This window comes from Megalobrama amblycephala, linkage group LG18 (assembly GCF_018812025.1).
Source record: "Megalobrama amblycephala isolate DHTTF-2021 linkage group LG18, ASM1881202v1, whole genome shotgun sequence".
Taxonomy (NCBI): Eukaryota; Metazoa; Chordata; class Actinopteri; order Cypriniformes; family Xenocyprididae; genus Megalobrama; species Megalobrama amblycephala.
In genome coordinates, this window is record NC_063061.1 from 22,137,212 (window position 1) to 22,156,853 (window position 19,642).

The window sequence follows — 19,642 nt, forward strand, 5'->3', positions numbered from 1 at the left end:
AGGAGAGTGGCAGATGAATTGTTGCTGTGTGATTGATGGCAAGCAGCGCTTGCGTGTAATTTGCCTTAATGAGCCACCTTACTCTGCCTCGCAACTCATTGATTATTCATAAAAGGCCATCTTGTGTGGAACAGGCTCCACCCATTTTGAGTAAACGGTGAGGAGGAGTTTGCTACTGGTCTCTACAACGCTCCCAGCTTCCTCCCCTCTGGCGCGTGCGGACAGACCAACTGATCAAATATTGATAGTGTGTGCATGAAAGGAACTCATGGAAATCAATGTGTTGTTGTGGAGCTTATTGTCTTTCAGCCCAGTCGAAGAAAATACAAGCTTTAATTTACCTTCCTTTGGTTTTTATAGTTTTTGAAATGAATTAAGCACAATTTCTTAATTAGCTAAGACTAGCTTCACTAATACCCTTGCTCATACTTTATGGATTCAAATAGACCATGAGTATTAAACTTTGCCATATAGCTCTGGCATCCAGCATGTTTGTGATACTGACATGAATCACACATCTTATTGACGATAACCTAAAAAAGCACCCAGAGTACCATAGCAACCATATATCAGCATTATAAAAATTACTTTCAACGCCTTAGCAACTGCATAGCTACGGCCCACCTTTTTTGTAAAATATTTTGTTAGTGAATAAGGAGGCACAATATATTGGTTATCGACCAATATTAGAGTTTTATTTTTTTAATTAATCAATATTGTACAATATTATTTATATATATATATATATATATATATATATATATATATATATATATATATATATATATATGTGTATATATATATATATATATATATATATATATATATATATATATATATATATATGTGTATGTGTGTGTGTGTGTATATATGTGTATATATGTATATATGTGTGTGTGTGTGTGTGTGTGTGTGTGTGTGTGTGTGTGTGTGTGTGTGTGTATGTATATATATAAGGGATAATCCATGGCTAGCTGTGCATTAAATGATTTTAATGCACAACGTGGAGGCAAAGAACCACGACGCAAAGCGGAGGGTGGTTGCCTCTGCAAAGTGCATTCAGATCGATTAATGCACAGCTAGCTGTGGATTATCTCACTTATACAATGGTCATTGGCCAGCATTGACAAGTTAAAGCTGTCATTGATGTTGGCAGAGCCACATTTGAGTTGAAGGGTTAAAATTTTATTTTTGTCAGCTCCCACTCATTAGATCTAGCATTCTGTCTGCTTTAATCAGACACAGAGATGAAGTGGTGTGGTAAGGTTACATTTATTTGATAGAATTATGACATTTATTTGAATGAATTATTCTATTGAGAGAGAGAAAGAGAGATGTGCATGTGCAGTGTCTCTCTACTAGCTATGAAGCTGTGAGTTTAATTAAAAACAGCGACATTACAACATTAGCCAGCAGCTATATCACCTTGTAGCCCAAGACTGGTTGCCCACTGAAGCTAAGCAGGGTTAGTACCTGGATGGGAGACCTCCTGGGAAAACTATGTAGCTGCTGGATAGGTGTTAGTGAGGCCAGCAGGGGGTGCCCACCCTGTGGTCTGTGTGGGTCCTAACGCCCCAGTGTAGTGACGGGGACAATATACTTTCAAAAATGACCGTCCTTCGCATGAGACATTAAACCGAGGTCCTGACTCTTTGGTCATTAAAAATCCCAGGATGTCTTTCGAACAGAGTAGGGGTGTAACCCCGGCATCCTGGCCAAATTTGCCCATTGGCCTCCGTCCATCATGGCCTCCTAATCATCCCCATATTCTGATTGGCTTCATCACTCTGTCTCCTCTCCACAAATAAGCTGGTGTGTTGTGGGTGTTCTGGCGCAATATGGCTGCCGTCGCATCATCCAGGTGGATGCTGCACATTGGTGGTGATTGAGGAGATTCCACCTTCCATATGTAAAGCACTTTGAGTACCCAGAAAAGCGCTATATAAAGTGTGTGTGTATTTGTGAGTGTGTGTGTGTGTGTGTTTCAATGAAAGCAGCGCATTAATATAGAACGGTGATTAAACTGACTCTAAACTGCCTGTGCATTAAACAGTTTTATTGCACACCTTTCAGCCAATCAGAATCGAGTATTCAGAAAGACAGCGGTATAATGGATATGACATTGTACCTGCCCATTTCCCCATCTTTTTTACATTTAGATTATTCTAATGCTCACTTAAAGCTAATTTTTAAAAACCCAAATCATTCAATAACGCTGTTAAACAATCTTTAGCAAGTCTCAGAATGAATGTCCATTTTTTTCATACTGTACTCTGTAATGTGATGCCTAAATTTGCTTATAGCATTTTAAACAATTGATTTTAATTTTTTTTTTTTTTTTTTTTTTTTTTAGACAAAATAGTATAGTATATTTTACATACAGTATTTTATTTATTGGTTTCCTGCCATAACATAAAAATAATTATTGGCTTATTGGTATCAGCTATAATTTTTATATCATTATTACTTTTTATTGTTTAATTAATTTCTTTCATTTAGTTATTCTAGAGATGCTTCTAGCTTGAGCAGAGAGGTACAGTATGGTGCCCTAAGCATTTCTTTGGTAGATGCCAATGAACAATGATCTCATTATTTAAGAGTAACTTCAGAACTGATATCAGTGGGCAGCTAGAAGCATTAGCATGATTGTTCAGGTCATGGTTGCGTTGATTGCTAGGGCTTCTAGTGTTACCCGTGCTGGAAACTGGAGGTATGCGGGTGAGAGAGGGAGAGAAGAGATTCAGGGTGGCCCCAGAGGCCTGCACTTGCTGGGCCAAAGCCACTTAATTAAAATGCAAATTAACCTGCCGATTTCAGAAAGCAGCTTTCAGCGTCTGCGATACAAGCACACACAGCGATGGGCTTTATATGTAGCTGCACACATGTGATGCACACACACACTCATTCATAATGAATGTATGCAAATGAAGTGTATGCACTAAAGACACATAAATGCAAACACAGAAGCAATTCAAACATCCGAAATCCTGTACAGTAGATACACATAAAACGAATATGCATACACAACCAGATGACTTCGGGCTCTTCAAAGCCACCTGCTTCGTTCAAAAGACTATCACAAATGTATGCATGTCAACATACAACACACAGACTCATCTAAAGAGCGTTTTGCTTCTTACCTTCAGGGCACAATCTGTTGAGAGGTGATTTAAGCAAATAAATGTGCTTAGTGTCACTTTGTTTATAAGGAATGTAACAATATCAATGATAAGCTTATAATAACAGAAATATTCATATTAAAAAATAATTTTAAGTAGCATGATATGTTAAGAAGGCTAAAAATGTGCACTGGAATGTTTTTGTCTTTAATGTTTAAGCTTCACAAGCTGTTCATTTTTTAATTTTGAATGGCTGTGTTCAGTTTTCAGTAGTTTCAGTCCGTTTGTAGTGATTATGAGATATTGCCATTGTCATGTTTCTACTGGAGGCAAACTGTTGGAAAATGTCATCTGATGTGCTGAGACAGCTCATTTGAGCGTCTCCTCTTTTACAGAGGGGAAAAAGCACATCATGTTCACTTTAGACTGATACGATACTGGTATAGATTTGCACGCAGTGTACAGTGCAGTACAGTACAAGTGTTTGCAAAAGAAATTTTAAGTAGGATTCCTGGCCTGTTTGTTCTTGGACATGTGTGTGTGTCTTTGTATGTGTGTCTTGCAGGGTGAAGAAGAAAGGGAAAGGAAAAATAGACTTTTTTCTCTGCACTTCACCTACAGTGAGACTGTTCTGGAAATGCCAGTCATGTAAATGCAGATACATGGTGCTCTTTGAAAGAAGAGTTTTAGTGTGTGCTGTTGCCCGTAAGACCTTTGTTCATCACAAATTAAGATATTTTTGATAAAATCCGATGGCTCAGTGAGGCCTCTATTGCCAGAAAGATAATTAATTTTAATTTTTGGGTGAACTAACCCTTTAAGATAATACTTTTGTGCTGCCACTATGCAAGTATTAATAATATTAAATGAGAACAATAATTGATATCAATAATAATAACAACAGCAGTAATATAACTAACTCAATTTATTTGACCAAGATTAACTAATAATAAATAAATATAATAAATAATAATACATCAAATCAATTAATATTAACAATATTTTTGGTAATAGGAACACATTCACTATTAACTACAGCTTTTGCTTAATTAACTCCTCATTTACTGCTTATTAATAGTTAGTTAGGTAGTTTCTGTAGCGTTTAAATTTAGGTATTGGGTAGGATTAAGGGATGTAGAATAATGTCATGCAGAATAAAGCATTAATATGTGCTTTATAAGTACTAATAAACAACCAATATACTAGTAAAATGCAAGCTAATAAGCAAGTAAGAATTGAACCCCAAAATAGGGTTACCATTTTTTTTTTATTTCTATTATTATTTGACCAAGATTAAGAATTGACAAAATATTTTTTGCAGTTTAATTTATAATAATGATAATTATTGTTGTTATTATTATTAGTATTATTGCAAAAATAACCAGTCAGATGTCAATTATACAATTTAGTGGTCATTATACAAAACATATCTGACCGTTTATGACTGTATGACTGACTGTTTATACCATCCCCAGGACGGCTGAGTGCATTACCATTGGGACAAAAATCATAAATATATATTGAGCGCCTTATCCTCCCTTTTGATTAAAGGCTTGTGGCAAAGTGAGATCTTTGAAAGGTCCCTCACTCGCACTGATGTGACCAGAAACTATTGTTTCCTGTAAACATGTGGCCCTCCCTTATTTTCCCGCATTTCTCTCAAGAAGAGTTCAGCAAACACATTTTGGACAACCTCTTTTGCAGTGGTATGTGCTTCCTGCATGATTCCCTTTTGAAACAGGACCAGTATAATCTCGGTGGTGTGGGAGCATTTGGGAACATTGTGTTTCCCAGGATCCCGTTTCAGTAGTGCTGAGTGGGATCTTTTGGGCACAAACAGCTCTTTGAGTCTCTGCATTCACTACTGGAATCATCTACCCTATTTCAAGACAGTAACCATCTACTTACACAGGACCCCGCAAATTATTTATTGCCAAAACAGCTGAGCTGAGGAAAAAGAGGTGCAGTTAACCGCTGATTGAACTGTTTGCATTGACTAAACTATGTAATTGCTCTTCCTTTCGGTAGAGATGTGGAGAGAGGCTGTCTTTTTTTGGCCACTATGCTTCTGTATGCAGAAAATGAAGCCATGTGGAATAGGAATCTCATTTTTGGCGGTGGCATAAGCTGAAATCAAGCCATTACACTTTGTTCTTGAAATGCAATGACGCACATCATGTCTGGCTTGCTGGAAGTTTTGGAATGAGTATGTAGTGACTCTTCCATCTCTTCCGTGTACCCAGCTGCAGACAGCACATCACTGGGAAATTCACTCAAGCATGTATGTCTGGGTGAGTCAACTGCAATAGTTATGTTGCACTAAAAAAATTGTGGTCTTTGAATGTGGAGGTGAGTGGATCCATGGTTAGAGCGTCCAATTGGATGAGATGCCTGTGATATCCTCTATTGTTTCCCCACTGCAGAGGTGATGTGTTGCTGTGGGAGCACTGAAGCGTGACATGTGACCGGGGGCTGTGTTATGCGTATTTGTGTGTTTTCACACATTAATTACCACTTAGGCTTGCGGGTCTATCACTTAGCATATGATCTGCTGACAGGAGTTACCCGTTTCAAAATGTCCTCCAAATTTTCTCATTTCATAAACACAAAGACTCATCAAAACCAGCTCACTGCTCTTTTCTGATTGTTGATGTCGTTTTTGAAAATAGGGTGGGACTGCCCCCTAGTGGCACTTTAGATAAGTTAGAATTGTTCTGTTATAATTAACAGATGCTAATATAAATGTTTGGGATCAATAAGGAAGAAAATTAATACTTTTATTCTGCAAGGATTAATTAATTAACAGTGAACTTTGACTTGGTTTACATGGTTACAAATATATATATATATATATATATATATATATATATATATATATACTGTTCTTTTGAACTTTCTGTTCATTAAAGGTTCCTGATAAAAAGAATCATGGTTTCCACAAAGAAAAAAGAAAAAAAAAGCAGCACAGCTGTTTTTTACATTGATAATAATACAGACTGTTTCTTATGCACCAAATCAGCGTCTTGGAATGATGTCTGAAGGATTATATATATATATCATTTTAAATTTGCTTACTTTATTTTTCTGTATGTCAGAACCGGCAGCTGTTGAAGGACAGCTTCATGGTGGAGCTTGTAGAAGGGGCCCGGAAACTACGCCATGTTTTTCTCTTCACTGACCTCCTGCTCTGTGCCAAATTGAAGAAACAGATTGGAGGGTGAGGAAAATCTCCTTGTCTCCCATCTTCTCTATTCATTTCGGTCTTTCCCTAATTCTGTTCTACTCTGTCTATTCAAATTCAGCTCGCATATACCATATAGGTGTTGAGTCAGACATGCTTGTTATTTTCACAGTTCGAGCCTAACATCCTAACTCTTCAGTCTGCACTATCATCCATTCTCTATAATCAGATTGTATGATGTATTTTTGCCTGGATATTAAATTATTTTCCCCATCACTCCTCGTGCTGTCTGTCTGTAGGAAGAGCCAGCAGTATGACTCTAAGTGGTACATTCCTCTCTCGGACCTCACCTTCCACACGGCGGAAGAGTCAGAGCCCCTGCCTATCCCACAGGCCCCTGATGAGGAGCTGGATGCCATTAAGATCAAGATCTCATCCTTGAGGAGTGAGATTCAGAGAGAGAGGGTACAGGATATTTTAGGCAACTTTTCACTCAAATTGTCATGTTGATGATATTGTCTGTAATCCGTATGTGTGTTTTTTTTTTTTTTTTTTTTTTTTTTAAATAAATGTCACAAAACATTTCTGTTTCAAAGAATCCTGAAAAAAATGCATTATGGTTTCCCCAAAAATATTAAGAAGCACAACTGTTTTCAACATTGATAATAATAAGAAAGTTTTCTTGAGCACCAGCATATTAGAATGATTTCTGAAGGATCATGTGACACTGAAGACTGGAGTAATGATGCTGGAAATTCAGCTCTACCATCACAGGAATAAATTATATTTTAAAATATATTGGAATATCAGCCTTGGTGTGAGCATAAGAGACTTTTTAAAAACACATTTAAAAAATCTTACCGCCCCAAAACTTTGAATATTAGTTTATATTTGACTGTCGGAAGCTGTGTCTTGCTTATCTAGACAGCATTTCTGTACATGCATTCAAATGTTAATTAGACAGCATACTAGGTTTTAAGATTGCGTTTTACTCCCTAACTCAACAGAGAGCCAACAAAGGGTCAAAGGTTATGGAGAGGCTGAAAAAGAAGCTGTCAGAACAGGAATCGCTACTGCTGCTGAACTCTCCTAACATGCCCCTCAGAGTGCACAACCGCAATGGAAAGGTAAGAGCCAATGATTCACATCCATTCTGTCATATCTCATTTTCATCCTCACACTCCTTCTCAATGTTCCTTCTAATGCTCACAGTCCGTGTTGGTTATGCATTTCAGAGCTACATATTTCTGATCTCATCGGACTATGAGCGTGCAGAGTGGAAGGAAGTGATTCGAGAACAGCAGAAGAAATGTGAGTGGCATTGTAATTGAAATCAGAATTAGATCATTTTTCCTACTGAATGCTTACTCATTTTCCAGGCTTTAAGAGCTTCAGTCTGACATCCATGGAGCTTCAGATGCTCACCAACTCTTGTGTCAAACTCCAGACGGTCCATCAACTACCCCTCACTGTCAATAAAGAGGGTAAGAAAGGTGCACAAGTGTTAAAGACAACATGAAATCAAAGCTCTGTTGCTGTTAAATGTTCCTGGGTTTATTGTGCATGATTGTTCAGTGCAAAATGTAAATAAAAATAAAATAAATAACTTTTTTTTTCTATTGGTATAACCAATAATGTCATATCTTATCCAAAGTAATCTGACCAAATTACAGAGAAAAATCCAGAGAACTTTATTATTATTATTATTATTATTATTATTATTTTATTGTATTTGAACAATATTTCATTTTTATTATATTATTTTTTATGTATTTAAAATCTGTTGAACAGTCCTCTCCACTTTTTTTTTCTCAACTTACAGAGGATGAATCTACTGGACTGTACGGATTCTTGAATGTAATTGTCCATTCTGCCTCTGGACTTAAACAGAGCTTAAGTATGTGTTTTTTTTTTTCCTCCTTTCCTCCTTCTCTGCGCTTATCAAAGTTCATGTATACATTTGCTTAACCTGTCCTAGCACCACATTAAAGCATCAGTAACTCTTCCTTTTCCTCTCTTCAGATCTGTATTGCACATTAGAGGTGGACTCCTTTGGTATCTTTGTGAATAAAGCCAAAACAAGAGTGTACAGATACACCACAGAGCCCAAGTGGAATGAGGTAATCCCACATTCGTCTCTGTCTATACACCACCGATATGAAAAGACCTGCCTGCTGAATGCTCTTGAGGCTATAATTCTTAATTAAGAGCAACATAAGTGAGGCCATGTGGAATACGAAGGCCTTCTGGACAAATTATATTATATTTTAATTAAGAGCAATTACCATCCCACAAAGTAAAGGGGAGAAAACTAAAAGAAAAAGAAATGAGGCATAGCAGGTGTTAAATCTGGTCAGAAGTACCCTTACACTGTTTGGTGTTGACAAAAGCGAAGTTCAAAAGCGAAACTGTATTTGGTTTTTCTAACAAAATTTAGGCATTCTGTGCTGTTTTATTATTAATATTATTACTATTATTATTATTATTCAGCAGCATGCAGCTTTTTTTTAATGTATATTTATTATTTACTTATTTTCCCCAAAATATGTTTTAGCTACTGTATGCATGCATTTGTAATTGTTATGTATATGTATTGTTTCTGCCTCAGGAGTTTGAGATTGAGTTGGAGGGCTCCCAGACTTTACGTCTACTGTGTTACGAAAAGAGCTACAACAAAGCCAAGATGAACAAGGAGGATGGAGAGAGCACAGATAGAATTATGGGCAAAGGACAAATCGCGGTATGATCTACAATACACTGCAACAAACATTTTGCCATTGTTATTTTCTTAATAAGTGTTATTTTAGTATTACTTATATGCTATTGTTGTATTTAATCAAATTTTGATTTAGCTTTTATTTTAATATTTTCAGTTTTCATTTTAAGTTTTGTGTAAATGTTATAGTAATTGATGTGCTTTTGGCATTTTTATTAGTTTTTTTTTAATATTTCTATTTAGATTTAGTTTATTTCAGTTTTAGTAATTTTAATACTTAAACTTATTTTATTTCAGTTAGTGACTTGGGCAACATTTTAATTTAAGTTTTTCATCTAATGTTTATATTTCAGCTTTATTTCAATTAACAAAAAATGATTTTAATATTTTTAGTTAACAATAACAACACTGGTTGGTATCACCCAGGCCTTTGGTATATACAGCCAAAAAAAAAAAAAAAAAATATATATATATATATATATATATATATATATATATATATATATGGTAGTTGGAATCTGTATATCAAATTGTCAAATTCCTACTGGTTAAACAGGTGAGTTGCGGGCATAAATTGGCTTGGCTGTTATGTAAATTATTGTGAGTTAGTGTCATTCTCCATCTAGGCACTCAGTGAGTCTGGTCAAAGGTATATCTGATCTTATGAGAGAATGTGGTCCCAGATGGGGACTGGCCTTTATACTCCAGACATTTAATCTTCTTTTTAATAGGTAGGGTGTTATTCACTCTGCCCTGGCTTTTAAGGCATCAAATCATCCATAATTCATGTGTCCTGTCTGAAAATGTCACATCCAAAACAACGTCAGATCAGCTGACCTATCAGTCCCCTCTCCAGAGAGCTTTGTGGGGTCATACAAAGAGCACAAAATTCTTTTGCCTTACAAATTATTGCTTGTAAAGTCTAGGTTTAAATGCAATTGGTTGAAAGTGTCGGTTGGGGTATCATGGGGGAAGGGGGAGGGATTAAGGGGGCTGTACTATGATCCCTCTGTGGTTCTGACTTGATTTAGACAAGGCCCCCCATCAGCCAGCTGTGACTTTGAGAAGCTCTTCTCAAGTCCCCAAATCATAAAATGCATTTTTGTTGTGGTTTGTTCATTTTTGTATAGTTAAGTATTGTGGTCTTTGTAAAATCAAATGTTCTTTTAAACATTACAATGATTTATTGCATTGCTATTTAACTTTTTAGTTCTCCTTATACACAAGTACAGCTTCCAGTGGTCTGCCATCAAATTTACAATCACAGTTAAGCTGAATCTGATGCATGTATTGACTCAATATTTCTATTTTGTACAACAAAAAAGTTAGTCTAACTTTAATTAATAGTTATTTCAATTTTATTTTAAGTTTGTCGTATCAGTTTAGTTTATAGTTCATGTAGTTTTTGTTTGTTTTAGTTTTCAATTCCTCAGGGGTGTCTAGTATATCACTCCATATTGCCTTTTTTAATGTTTAATATTTATAATTTATAAAATACAGTAGTGTGTGTGTCCAAAAAACAGTTTAATTTTAGTTTTAGTCATAAAATGTCTTTTTTTTTTATTATTATGTTTGCTTTTATTTCAGTTAGTGAAAATTATTTAATTCACAAAAATGATAGTAACACTGCATGGCAGCAGAATAAACTTGCTCTGATTGGTGCACTGAATGTTAGTGGCTGTAGATGGATTTATGGGTTGGGGCAGGGCAGCTTACTCAGGCAGAGGTAAGTCAAGGGATCATCTATTCAGAGCTTGAGGTGCAGAAAGAGAAAGTCATGCAGATTTCCAGTAGGAAACAGTGTTGAGACAGTAAATATTGAAATAAGAGGTAAATAGATCCTTCAGTGAACAACAGTAGATTTTGGGACTCTTGAAGAATCTGGATGAAAATCAGCATTTGCAGTGCAGCGAGTAATTGGATCTCTGTATCTCAAAGCTGCACCAGACTGAGGATTTATTATTATCAAAAGAGCTTCTTGAGACCTTCTGAGTTATTTGAACTTATGACAACAGCTTATTGCTGAATTGCAGCAATGGATCTGTAACCCTTAAGGATGATCCTCAAGATCCATATCACTCCACATCCTAAGGGACGTGTTCAAGTTCCAGCTGAAGATCTCTGCTCAGTTTTTGCACAGTCGTAGATGGGCAGGAGATGAGTGAAGATGAGGTGGTAGGACTGGTTGAGGAGGGCAGGAGCTGCTCTCCACCCTTTGAGGACTGTGATGTGGGGCTGGTGGAGGGTGTAGAGGTAGACATTTCCACGCAAGCAGGCAAAGGAACAAGGTTATGGTGCCGTGTACAGAATTTCCTGCACAGAAGAAAGGTAAAGTGAGGAAAAATGACAGATTGTTGTTTATGTTAAACTTTATTCAATCATAATCACCAGTTTAACAGTTGTGTATGGGAAAATGTTTAAGCAGTGACTGGCAGAGTCCTGCAGTGTGATGTGATACTTTACTTTATCTAGAATATTTTAAACATTTTTTTAAATTCCTAAAAAAATAAAATACATGTATTTTTATGGCCTTATATTAGTTGAGAAACTATTAAATATTTGTAAAAAATATTGTATTAAATTTTGCACTGTTGAAAAAATTCTGGTATCTTTCAATTACTTTTTTTTTTTTTTTTTTTTTTTTCAATCATTAATTTATTTGTTCATTGTTAGGATATCATGAATCCACTACTTTATTTAAAATGTATTGGAATTTCGGTTAACTTGAAAATGAGAATATAAATCACGGAACATGATATTACTATTGACATCTATTCTGGCTTTTTAGATAATCAAAATAAGTTTTCAAAAATAATACGTAGTAAAAATATTTTTCAAGCCATAATAATGAATGATAATATTATTCAAACCATTACAATTAATATTAATTTTCAAACAAGTCAAAATGTACCAAAGGTAATATTACTTTTAATCATTTCCACTCATGTCAGCATTCTACCATACATTTAAATATTATTTATAAAATATATATGATAATAGTAATGTGTGTGTGTGTGTGTGTGGGGTGGGGGGTTCCTGTGCCACTGGAGCACTAATAACCTTAGTTGGCACTGGTGTTTGGCCGGGCAAAGCCCCAGTACTTACTCTCCCTGCCCCGTTGACAGACAGGTTGTAATGACTGAGATGATGAGATTAGATAGCAGAGCAGGATCAGGCCTTACACGAGACCATATGGAGATTAGGCCAGGATGAGGGAAAGGAACATGCTGAACTTGGCCCACTCCAGATGGCCCCACGTTTGTTTTGAGGGGTCATAGAAATTGGCTGGTGATGTGCAAAACTGCTGTATAAGGAGAACTGGCATTATGAAAAATGTTGACATCACTTCAGACACTTTGTAATATCTGTGGTGTTTATAACGGATAAAGACACATGTGTAGCCAATACAAAACCCCTGTAGATTGCAGCAAAGACAGATGTTCCATGTCTTTTACTTGTTTCTTATCCAGTTGGATCCTCAGATGCTCCAGGGTAAAGACTGGCAGAGAACAGTTATCCCTATGAATGGGGTGAGTATATCCACATCTGCTCCTCTGCTGTAATCCTACCATCCATCACTATAATTACTAAATTTACTGTACACCTTTTTCCGAAGATTGAGGTGAAAATATCCATAAAGTTCACCAGCCGGGAGTTCAGCCTGAAGAGAATGCCCTCACGGAAGCCCATGGGTGTGTTTGGAGTAAACATCTCCACAGTGACAAAGTGAGTCAGCACACATTTTTTATGAGGATAGACATACACTAGAAAATTATTATGTCCTTTTTCCACAAAGGAGCTTAAAGCACCACATTTTGATGCTTATAAAAGTTATTGTGCGTGTTTAGGTGTTCACTGTGCCAAAGGAAATTAGAATATACAGAAAAGTATAGGCTTCATAGAACTCTCTTTTTCTGTGCAGTGTTTATGGTCTGGTTTGATTGACAGTAATGAGGATTGTCTGTAATGAGCTTCCTAATGGGTTTAAGGGCAGAACCAATTAATGCTATAATAACAACATGACAACACCAGTACAGATGCTTAGACTCTAAAATGCACACTAAAGGTCTCTACATAAGCAGCACCTACAGCTGATTAATGTAAAACATTAAAGAGATAATTCATCCAATAATAAAAATGTTGTCATTTACTCACCCTCATGTCATTGCAAACCTTTGTTTGTTCTGGCATTATTATAAAGGCATTATTCTACTTAATTTCTGAACAGCTCTTTTCAATGCAATGTAAATGTACAGTGAACACATGCTTACAATGATTAAGCAGCTGTTTTCAACATTGATAATAATAAGAAATTGTTTCTTGAGCACCAAATCAGCATATTAGAATGATTTCTGAAGGATCAAGGCTGGAGTAATGGCTGATGATATATGCGAACAAAATCTTGTTTTTTGCTGAATGGAAAAAATGGTTGTCCTTGTATCAGTTCGTCTTTAAAATCAAATGGCTGGTTTTGTGATGTTGGTATTATTTCTTGTTTCAGACGGGAGCGCTCTAAAGTGCCCTACATAGTTAGACAGTGTCTAGAGGAGATCGAAAGAAGAGGAATGGAGGAAGTGGGCATCTACCGTGTCTCAGGAGTGGCCACTGACATCCAAGCGCTCAAGACTGCATTTGACACCAGTGAGTGACCACTGCCATTTCATTTCACCTTTATTTATATAGTGCTTTATAGCATACAGAAAACAGCTTTACATTGATGAACATGATTCAGTGATGCAAACATAATTCAGTTGTGCTCTAAAACAGCTCTAAAAAAGACAATAGTAAACAGTCATCATTTGGCTGAAATTAGTTGTGTTGATTTAGTTTGGTTCAACAATTGTTTAAAGTTCAGATGAACATGGTGTGGTTTAATTCCAGGCTGCATCACAAGTCAGATTGTGGATTAATATCATTCAGAACATTTCATCCAATTCCTTCTGCTTGAAGATCGGTGTACATCATGCCCTGTTTTGTTTTTTTCTGTTTTTTTTAGAGCAATGACAGATATATTCAGTCAGCCAATTTAGTTGCTGATCTGTCTTTCTTTCTTTCTTTCTTTCTCACCAACAGATAATAAAGATGTGTCAGTAATGATGAGCGAGATGGATGTGAATGCCATTGCCGGAACACTGAAGCTGTACTTCAGGGAGCTTCCTGAGCCCCTGTTCACCGACGAGCTCTACCCTAACTTTGCAGGAGGCATTGGTTTGTCAATTGTTTTTTTACTTACAAAACGCAAAGCTAAGTATTGAGCAGGCCTGGCTTCTTAAAGGGAGAACCATGTTGATTATGTCCTTGTTACTCTGCAGCTCTCTCAGACAGCGTAGCTAAGGAGAGCTGTATGCTGAACCTCCTGCTGTCTCTACCAGAGCCCAACCTGGTCACCTTCCTCTTCCTGCTGGATCATCTCAAGAGGTAGGCAAGATTGAAATGACTTTCACAGGATTGGAAAGGATTAGGATTGGAGATAGTGTTAGGGTTAAGGCTGTGATTGGTTGACAAAAACATTGTTTCCAGAGCTCGTTCTGCTTGGTTACATCACTTGGTGCTTCTCGGAGTGCTGCTAGCTTCATTATTAAAAGGTTTAGTGAATCTCACAATGAAGATGTCTAGGTCAAATTTCAGTATAGCCGCATTTCCACCGCAGGAACTTTCTCCAGGAACTAGGAACTTTGGGGTGGCACTCGGTGTGTTTCGACCGCAGGAAGTTAAAAATTCCCCCTCAGAAAGTATCTGCTCACTGGGTAGTACTTCAAAGTTCCAGAACTTTTGGGGGTGGGACTTGCTGATTGGTTGAGCTCATGCAGCATTTTGATTGGTTGACTCCACGCAGCATTTTATTTTAACCATAATTTTTCTGTCTGTTGTGGTGCGTGCAGTAAGATTGTTTGCTATTCGAATCAACAATGGAGTTTCAAAAATATGACAGATGGACTGACAGTGAGGTTCAGGCTTTACTAAGCTTAGGAGGATGAAATCTCCAGGAAGTCGTGCACAGTCCAACGTCACCGGACTAATTTCACAGTACTTTAGACCGCTATGGAAACACAGCTAGCTATAGGTATGGGGGGAAAAGTTCCTGGGAAAAAAGTTCCTGGGACAAATTGTTCCGGATAATTTCGGTGGAAATGTGGTTTATAAGAAAATAAATTATATAATGCTTACTTTGGGACTGGTGTGATTTTTTTTTTTTTTTTTTTTTTTTTTTTTTTTTCCCATATAATTCCATGATAATTTAGCACATTTTCCCCTCAAATTCTCATTACCATAATGTTAAAAAAATATCATATTCATTACTTTAAATCCTTTTATCTGAACACATTGATTTTTTTTTTGATTTTTTTTTTATTCAATACAACAAGTGCTACCAAGCTGTATAAGTACTTTTAAGAATAATGTAGTAATAATAAATGCATTTTTTATTTGAATAACACATAATTGTTTGGAATTAGTAGAAGAAATGAAAATAATTGCACAATGCAAAACAATCTTAATGGGTTTAAAGTAAGTTTCATTTTCCTGAAAATTTGTTTTTAGGGTTGCAGAAAAGGAGAGTGTAAACAAGATGTCTCTTCACAATCTGGCCACCGTGTTTGGCCCAACCCTGCTGCGACCTGCTGAGAAGGACAGCAAGATCCCCACTAACCCCACACAGCCTATCACGATGGGGGACAGCTGGTCGCTGGAAGTCATGTCACAGGTATGCTAAGACCTATTTTCATGGTGAAACCATAAGGAAAATCATGATTGACTATTTACAATTTAAAGCGTATGAACATGCTGTCAAGTACCACAGAAAATTAATTAAATGTGTCTCTGTTTGTAAAAACAATGGGAAACGCATTTATGGTGTGAACCTATGTTTTATCAGTTACACATCTCCTGACATGTTCTGCCTTTTTTGGTTCTGTAGGTGCAAGTTCTGCTGTATTTCCTTCAGCTCGAGACCATCCCGACGCCAGACAGTAAGAGACAGAGTATCCTGTTTTCCACGGAGGTCTAAAGGAGTGCTTATTCCTATTGTAAGTGTCAAACAAGTGGGAAAGAGAGCAAGCGAGTATGTCCACCCACTAGGTAATACGGACACTGGAATGCACAAGAGCTACTCCTTCTGGGCAAAAGCAGGAGTGCTTCGCCTTTCGCGCATTTTCTCGCTGCCGCCACTAGGGGGCACAGCAGCCCTGTTAAACATTGAAGAACTCTACTTACTTGGAGCACATCTTGAATATTACTGAACACTCCATATAAACCGCCTATTTTTCTCTGAACATCAGTGTCCGTTCAGCACCTTCGCTCCGCTGAGCATGCTCTTGTGTCCTGTATGTGGGCCTGTAACGGTCATTCATATCAGCTGGTGACAGTGAATTCTGTCTCTTCTGGCTTTATGTTTGTCCTCATTTTGTCTGTCCCCACTGGTCACTGATGCTCTTTCTGTGCTGCTACAATTCAGTATCCAGCTCCAAATCCTTTTATGTGATAGATAATTACATGGCAGTTCAATGTAGTTCTTATTGCAGACTCTTTAAAAGTCAAATGACTAGCTTCTCTTAGTGTTTGTCAATCATTTAAAGGACTTAATTTAATAGGATTTCTGTGTAGAAGATGGTGTTTGGTTCTGTTATTGTCAGTGTTGTTGTGATTCTTTTTTTTTTTTTCTTTTTTTTTTTTTTTTTTGGCCCATACCTCTCTATCAAGCAATATTTAAGGATTCATGAGTGTGTTTAAAAACATATGATACGTGGTTCATTATGCTTTTGTAGTTTAGATTTTTCCCTCATATTTTGGGAGAGAGATAAACCTTCATAAATTTCTAAGTACATAACCAAAAGGGTCAACATATTTTTTTTTTTATTCTAAGTTTTTTATCTAATACATATAGAATAATTATGATTATTTATTTGGGGACAGATATCAACATCACTGTCATTTCAGAGTATGTCTACATTTATCACTAACTTATCTATGTTATGAAGTACTGTAGATTCCTTACATATCCTCTTATTTTTCCTTTCTTCCTGAATCCGTTCAGGATTTGAAGATACTCTGAGGATAGCACACAATATTAGCGTTTCCCCTGCCGTATATCTAGTGTTGAGAGATGACCAAACGCAGAGGTTTTTAGCGTGCATTGGCTTTAAACTCTCCTGTTGTTCCCATCAGCTCTCTCTCTCTAGCTTCACAGCACACTGTGGTTTATGTCTCGCTGAGAACCATACAGCAGTGCCTCTGTCTCATCTTAAGACATTAAAGGGATAGTTCACCCAAAAATGAACATTCTGTCATCATTTAAGTTGTTCCAAACCTGTATGAATTTCTTTCTTCTGAAGAAGATATTTTTAAGAATGTGTGCAACAAAACAGTTGATGAAGCCCATTGACTTCCATAGTATGAAAAAAAAAAAAAAAAAATACTATGGAAGTATATGGGGACCATCAGCTGTTTGGTTTCTGACATTCTTCAAAATATCTTCTTCTGTGTTCAGCAGAAGAAAGAAACTCAAACAGGTTTGGAACAACTTAAATGATGACAGAAAGTTCATTTTTGGGTGAGCTATCCCTTTAAGGTAAGAACACAACGCTGTATATAGCACAAACTGTTACCCTTTAGTCCTGTCAGATGGTTTAATGAAGGAAGTTAATAATGGACGCCAAGAACGATGCAGTACAGGAACAGTACAGGTATTCTGTCTTTATAGCATTTCTTTTATATCAGTAAAAATTAGTGCTCTTAATTTTATTATTTCAGTTAAAGGTGCTTTAGATTATTTAACATGCAGGCATGTTTTTTGATTTAAAAATGTTTTTTTATGTTTGATAAGTGTTGTTTGTGTGTTTGAGTTGTAATGTTATACCAAATTCTGGCTACTGTAGAAGGATTTTTGAACTCTGTGTCATATATATATACAAAAAGGGGTGCAGTGACTGAAAAGGAATTTCTGTTAATCCACCGTCTTTTTTGCATTAAAGTGTGCAGTAAAGGTGCATTCCCATTGTCGGAAACTCTTCGTCTCGTCTGTCCTCTTCTCCGATTTTCGGCACTAAATGTACATTTCCTGTATCTTGCACCTGTCCGAACTGAATTCAACATACAAGATATGAATCTTCATTTTACAGCATCACATGTCAGTTTCTTCTAGAGATGTCCCCAGTTGTCTTTTTGTAATATGAAACTCTTAACATAAACTGTGATCTGTTGCTATCAGAAGGCATTAGGTGATTCAAAGCATTCCCATTGTGTTAATTGCTTATTTAATGTGCTTATTTAGATTGTTGAATGTTACTGGGTTAGAAATATTGGACGTATGCTCCGGTTCAATGGGAGTGATACAGCGCATGATATTTTGGAAGCAATTTCTTTGCACTGCACATCGTTTAAAGACTAATGTGATCGTAATGAGATTCTATCACACACAGTGAGAAGCGTCTATGAACGTCACATTTTCTGCAGTCTGATATTGCATTATGCAAGAAACAGATTTATTTGTATCCATGAAGTATAACAGTTTTGAAATGATTGGTCATGAAAGCACTGCAAGGGATCCATCTGTTTCATCCATTGTAATGTTATGATGATTTATGTTGAAATCTTGCCTTTAAACACATGAAGACATGCTGGACAGCCACTGGGACAGGCCATGGATGCTCTCCCCTTTTCCTCTTAAGGTTTTTGTCACTATTTATTATTGCTAATATCTTAATGTTCTGGTTATAGGACTGTACAAATAGATAATGAATTCTGCAGACTGAAATGTTTGGAAGGCGTTTGCGGCCTATGTTTATACACAAAATGTTGAATAAAACCTCCTGTATATGAATACTTGCTGCTTCATGGTGTTTTCCCCCCAAAAAATATTACTTTTCATATTTAATCTGGGGCACCACAGTAGTTTCTCTGCCTTGTATTTGAGTTAATATATTCTATATATTATATATTCTTAATGTTTACCATCAATGTTTTGAAACTCAACTCTTTGTATTACACATATGTAATACTGTATGTGTCCACATTGGGGCAGCACAGCCTTACATTGCTTCATTGTGGTTAGCCCTATTGTGTATTATTTACATTTTTCTTTTCTGTTTCATTAAGGCAATTCTACTCATTTGATATAGGCTACTGTTTATATATATATATATATATATATATATATATATATATATATATATATATATATATGTGCATTTATACGCAAAACCTGTTTGTCTTAAGGATGGGAAACTTTTGGTTGTTTTCATTAATGTTTGTATGCTATATGTTGACAAAAATAGCACTGTTCAGTATAGATTATATGAAAACCCGGCTGATTTTTTATTTTTTTGCATGCTAGATGTTGACAAAAAATAGCACTGTTCAGTAAAGATTAGGCTATTATGAAAACCTGTTTTTTACATGACTATTAAAAACAATAATAATATTGCCAATAACATTGGAAATGCAGAAAAACATAGATGTGACTCTAGCTAATGCTACTGAATGTTTCAAAATTTGTATTGTTTTCCTAATTATATAGTCAGTTCCCATTTCTGTATGTCAATGGTTTTTGTTCCATAGAGTCGTATTTAAATGTATTCATCAGTATGTCATGATGACATCAGGAAAGATGGCAGCTTCCTATGAGAGCAG

At 36.3% G+C, this 19,642-nt stretch overlaps 1 protein-coding gene across 2 annotated transcripts in view; it reads left to right on the forward strand.

The window, feature by feature from the left end:
* bcr (BCR activator of RhoGEF and GTPase) overlaps window positions 1-18,835 on the forward strand; it is a 71,333-nt gene extending 52,498 nt beyond the window's left edge. Inside the window, exons 9-23 of one of the 2 annotated variants that reach the window (XM_048165421.1) lie at window positions 6,215-6,336; window positions 6,600-6,765; window positions 7,308-7,427; window positions 7,536-7,611; window positions 7,680-7,784; window positions 8,123-8,197; window positions 8,323-8,420; window positions 8,909-9,040; window positions 12,487-12,546; window positions 12,633-12,742; window positions 13,518-13,657; window positions 14,090-14,224; window positions 14,329-14,434; window positions 15,557-15,719; window positions 15,933-18,835. In XM_048165421.1, the coding sequence (XP_048021378.1) occupies window positions 6,215-6,336; window positions 6,600-6,765; window positions 7,308-7,427; window positions 7,536-7,611; window positions 7,680-7,784; window positions 8,123-8,197; window positions 8,323-8,420; window positions 8,909-9,040; window positions 12,487-12,546; window positions 12,633-12,742; window positions 13,518-13,657; window positions 14,090-14,224; window positions 14,329-14,434; window positions 15,557-15,719; window positions 15,933-16,022 (1,698 nt within the window). In that variant the 3' untranslated portion in view covers window positions 16,023-18,835. Of the gene's footprint in view, window positions 1-6,214; window positions 6,337-6,599; window positions 6,766-7,307; window positions 7,428-7,535; window positions 7,612-7,679; window positions 7,785-8,122; window positions 8,198-8,322; window positions 8,421-8,908; window positions 9,041-11,156; window positions 11,619-12,486; window positions 12,547-12,632; window positions 12,743-13,517; window positions 13,658-14,089; window positions 14,225-14,328; window positions 14,435-15,556; window positions 15,720-15,932 lie in introns of those variants that run through there. The other variant, XM_048165422.1, reaches the window with a different exon arrangement.
* Window positions 18,836-19,642: the final 807 nt, after the last annotated feature.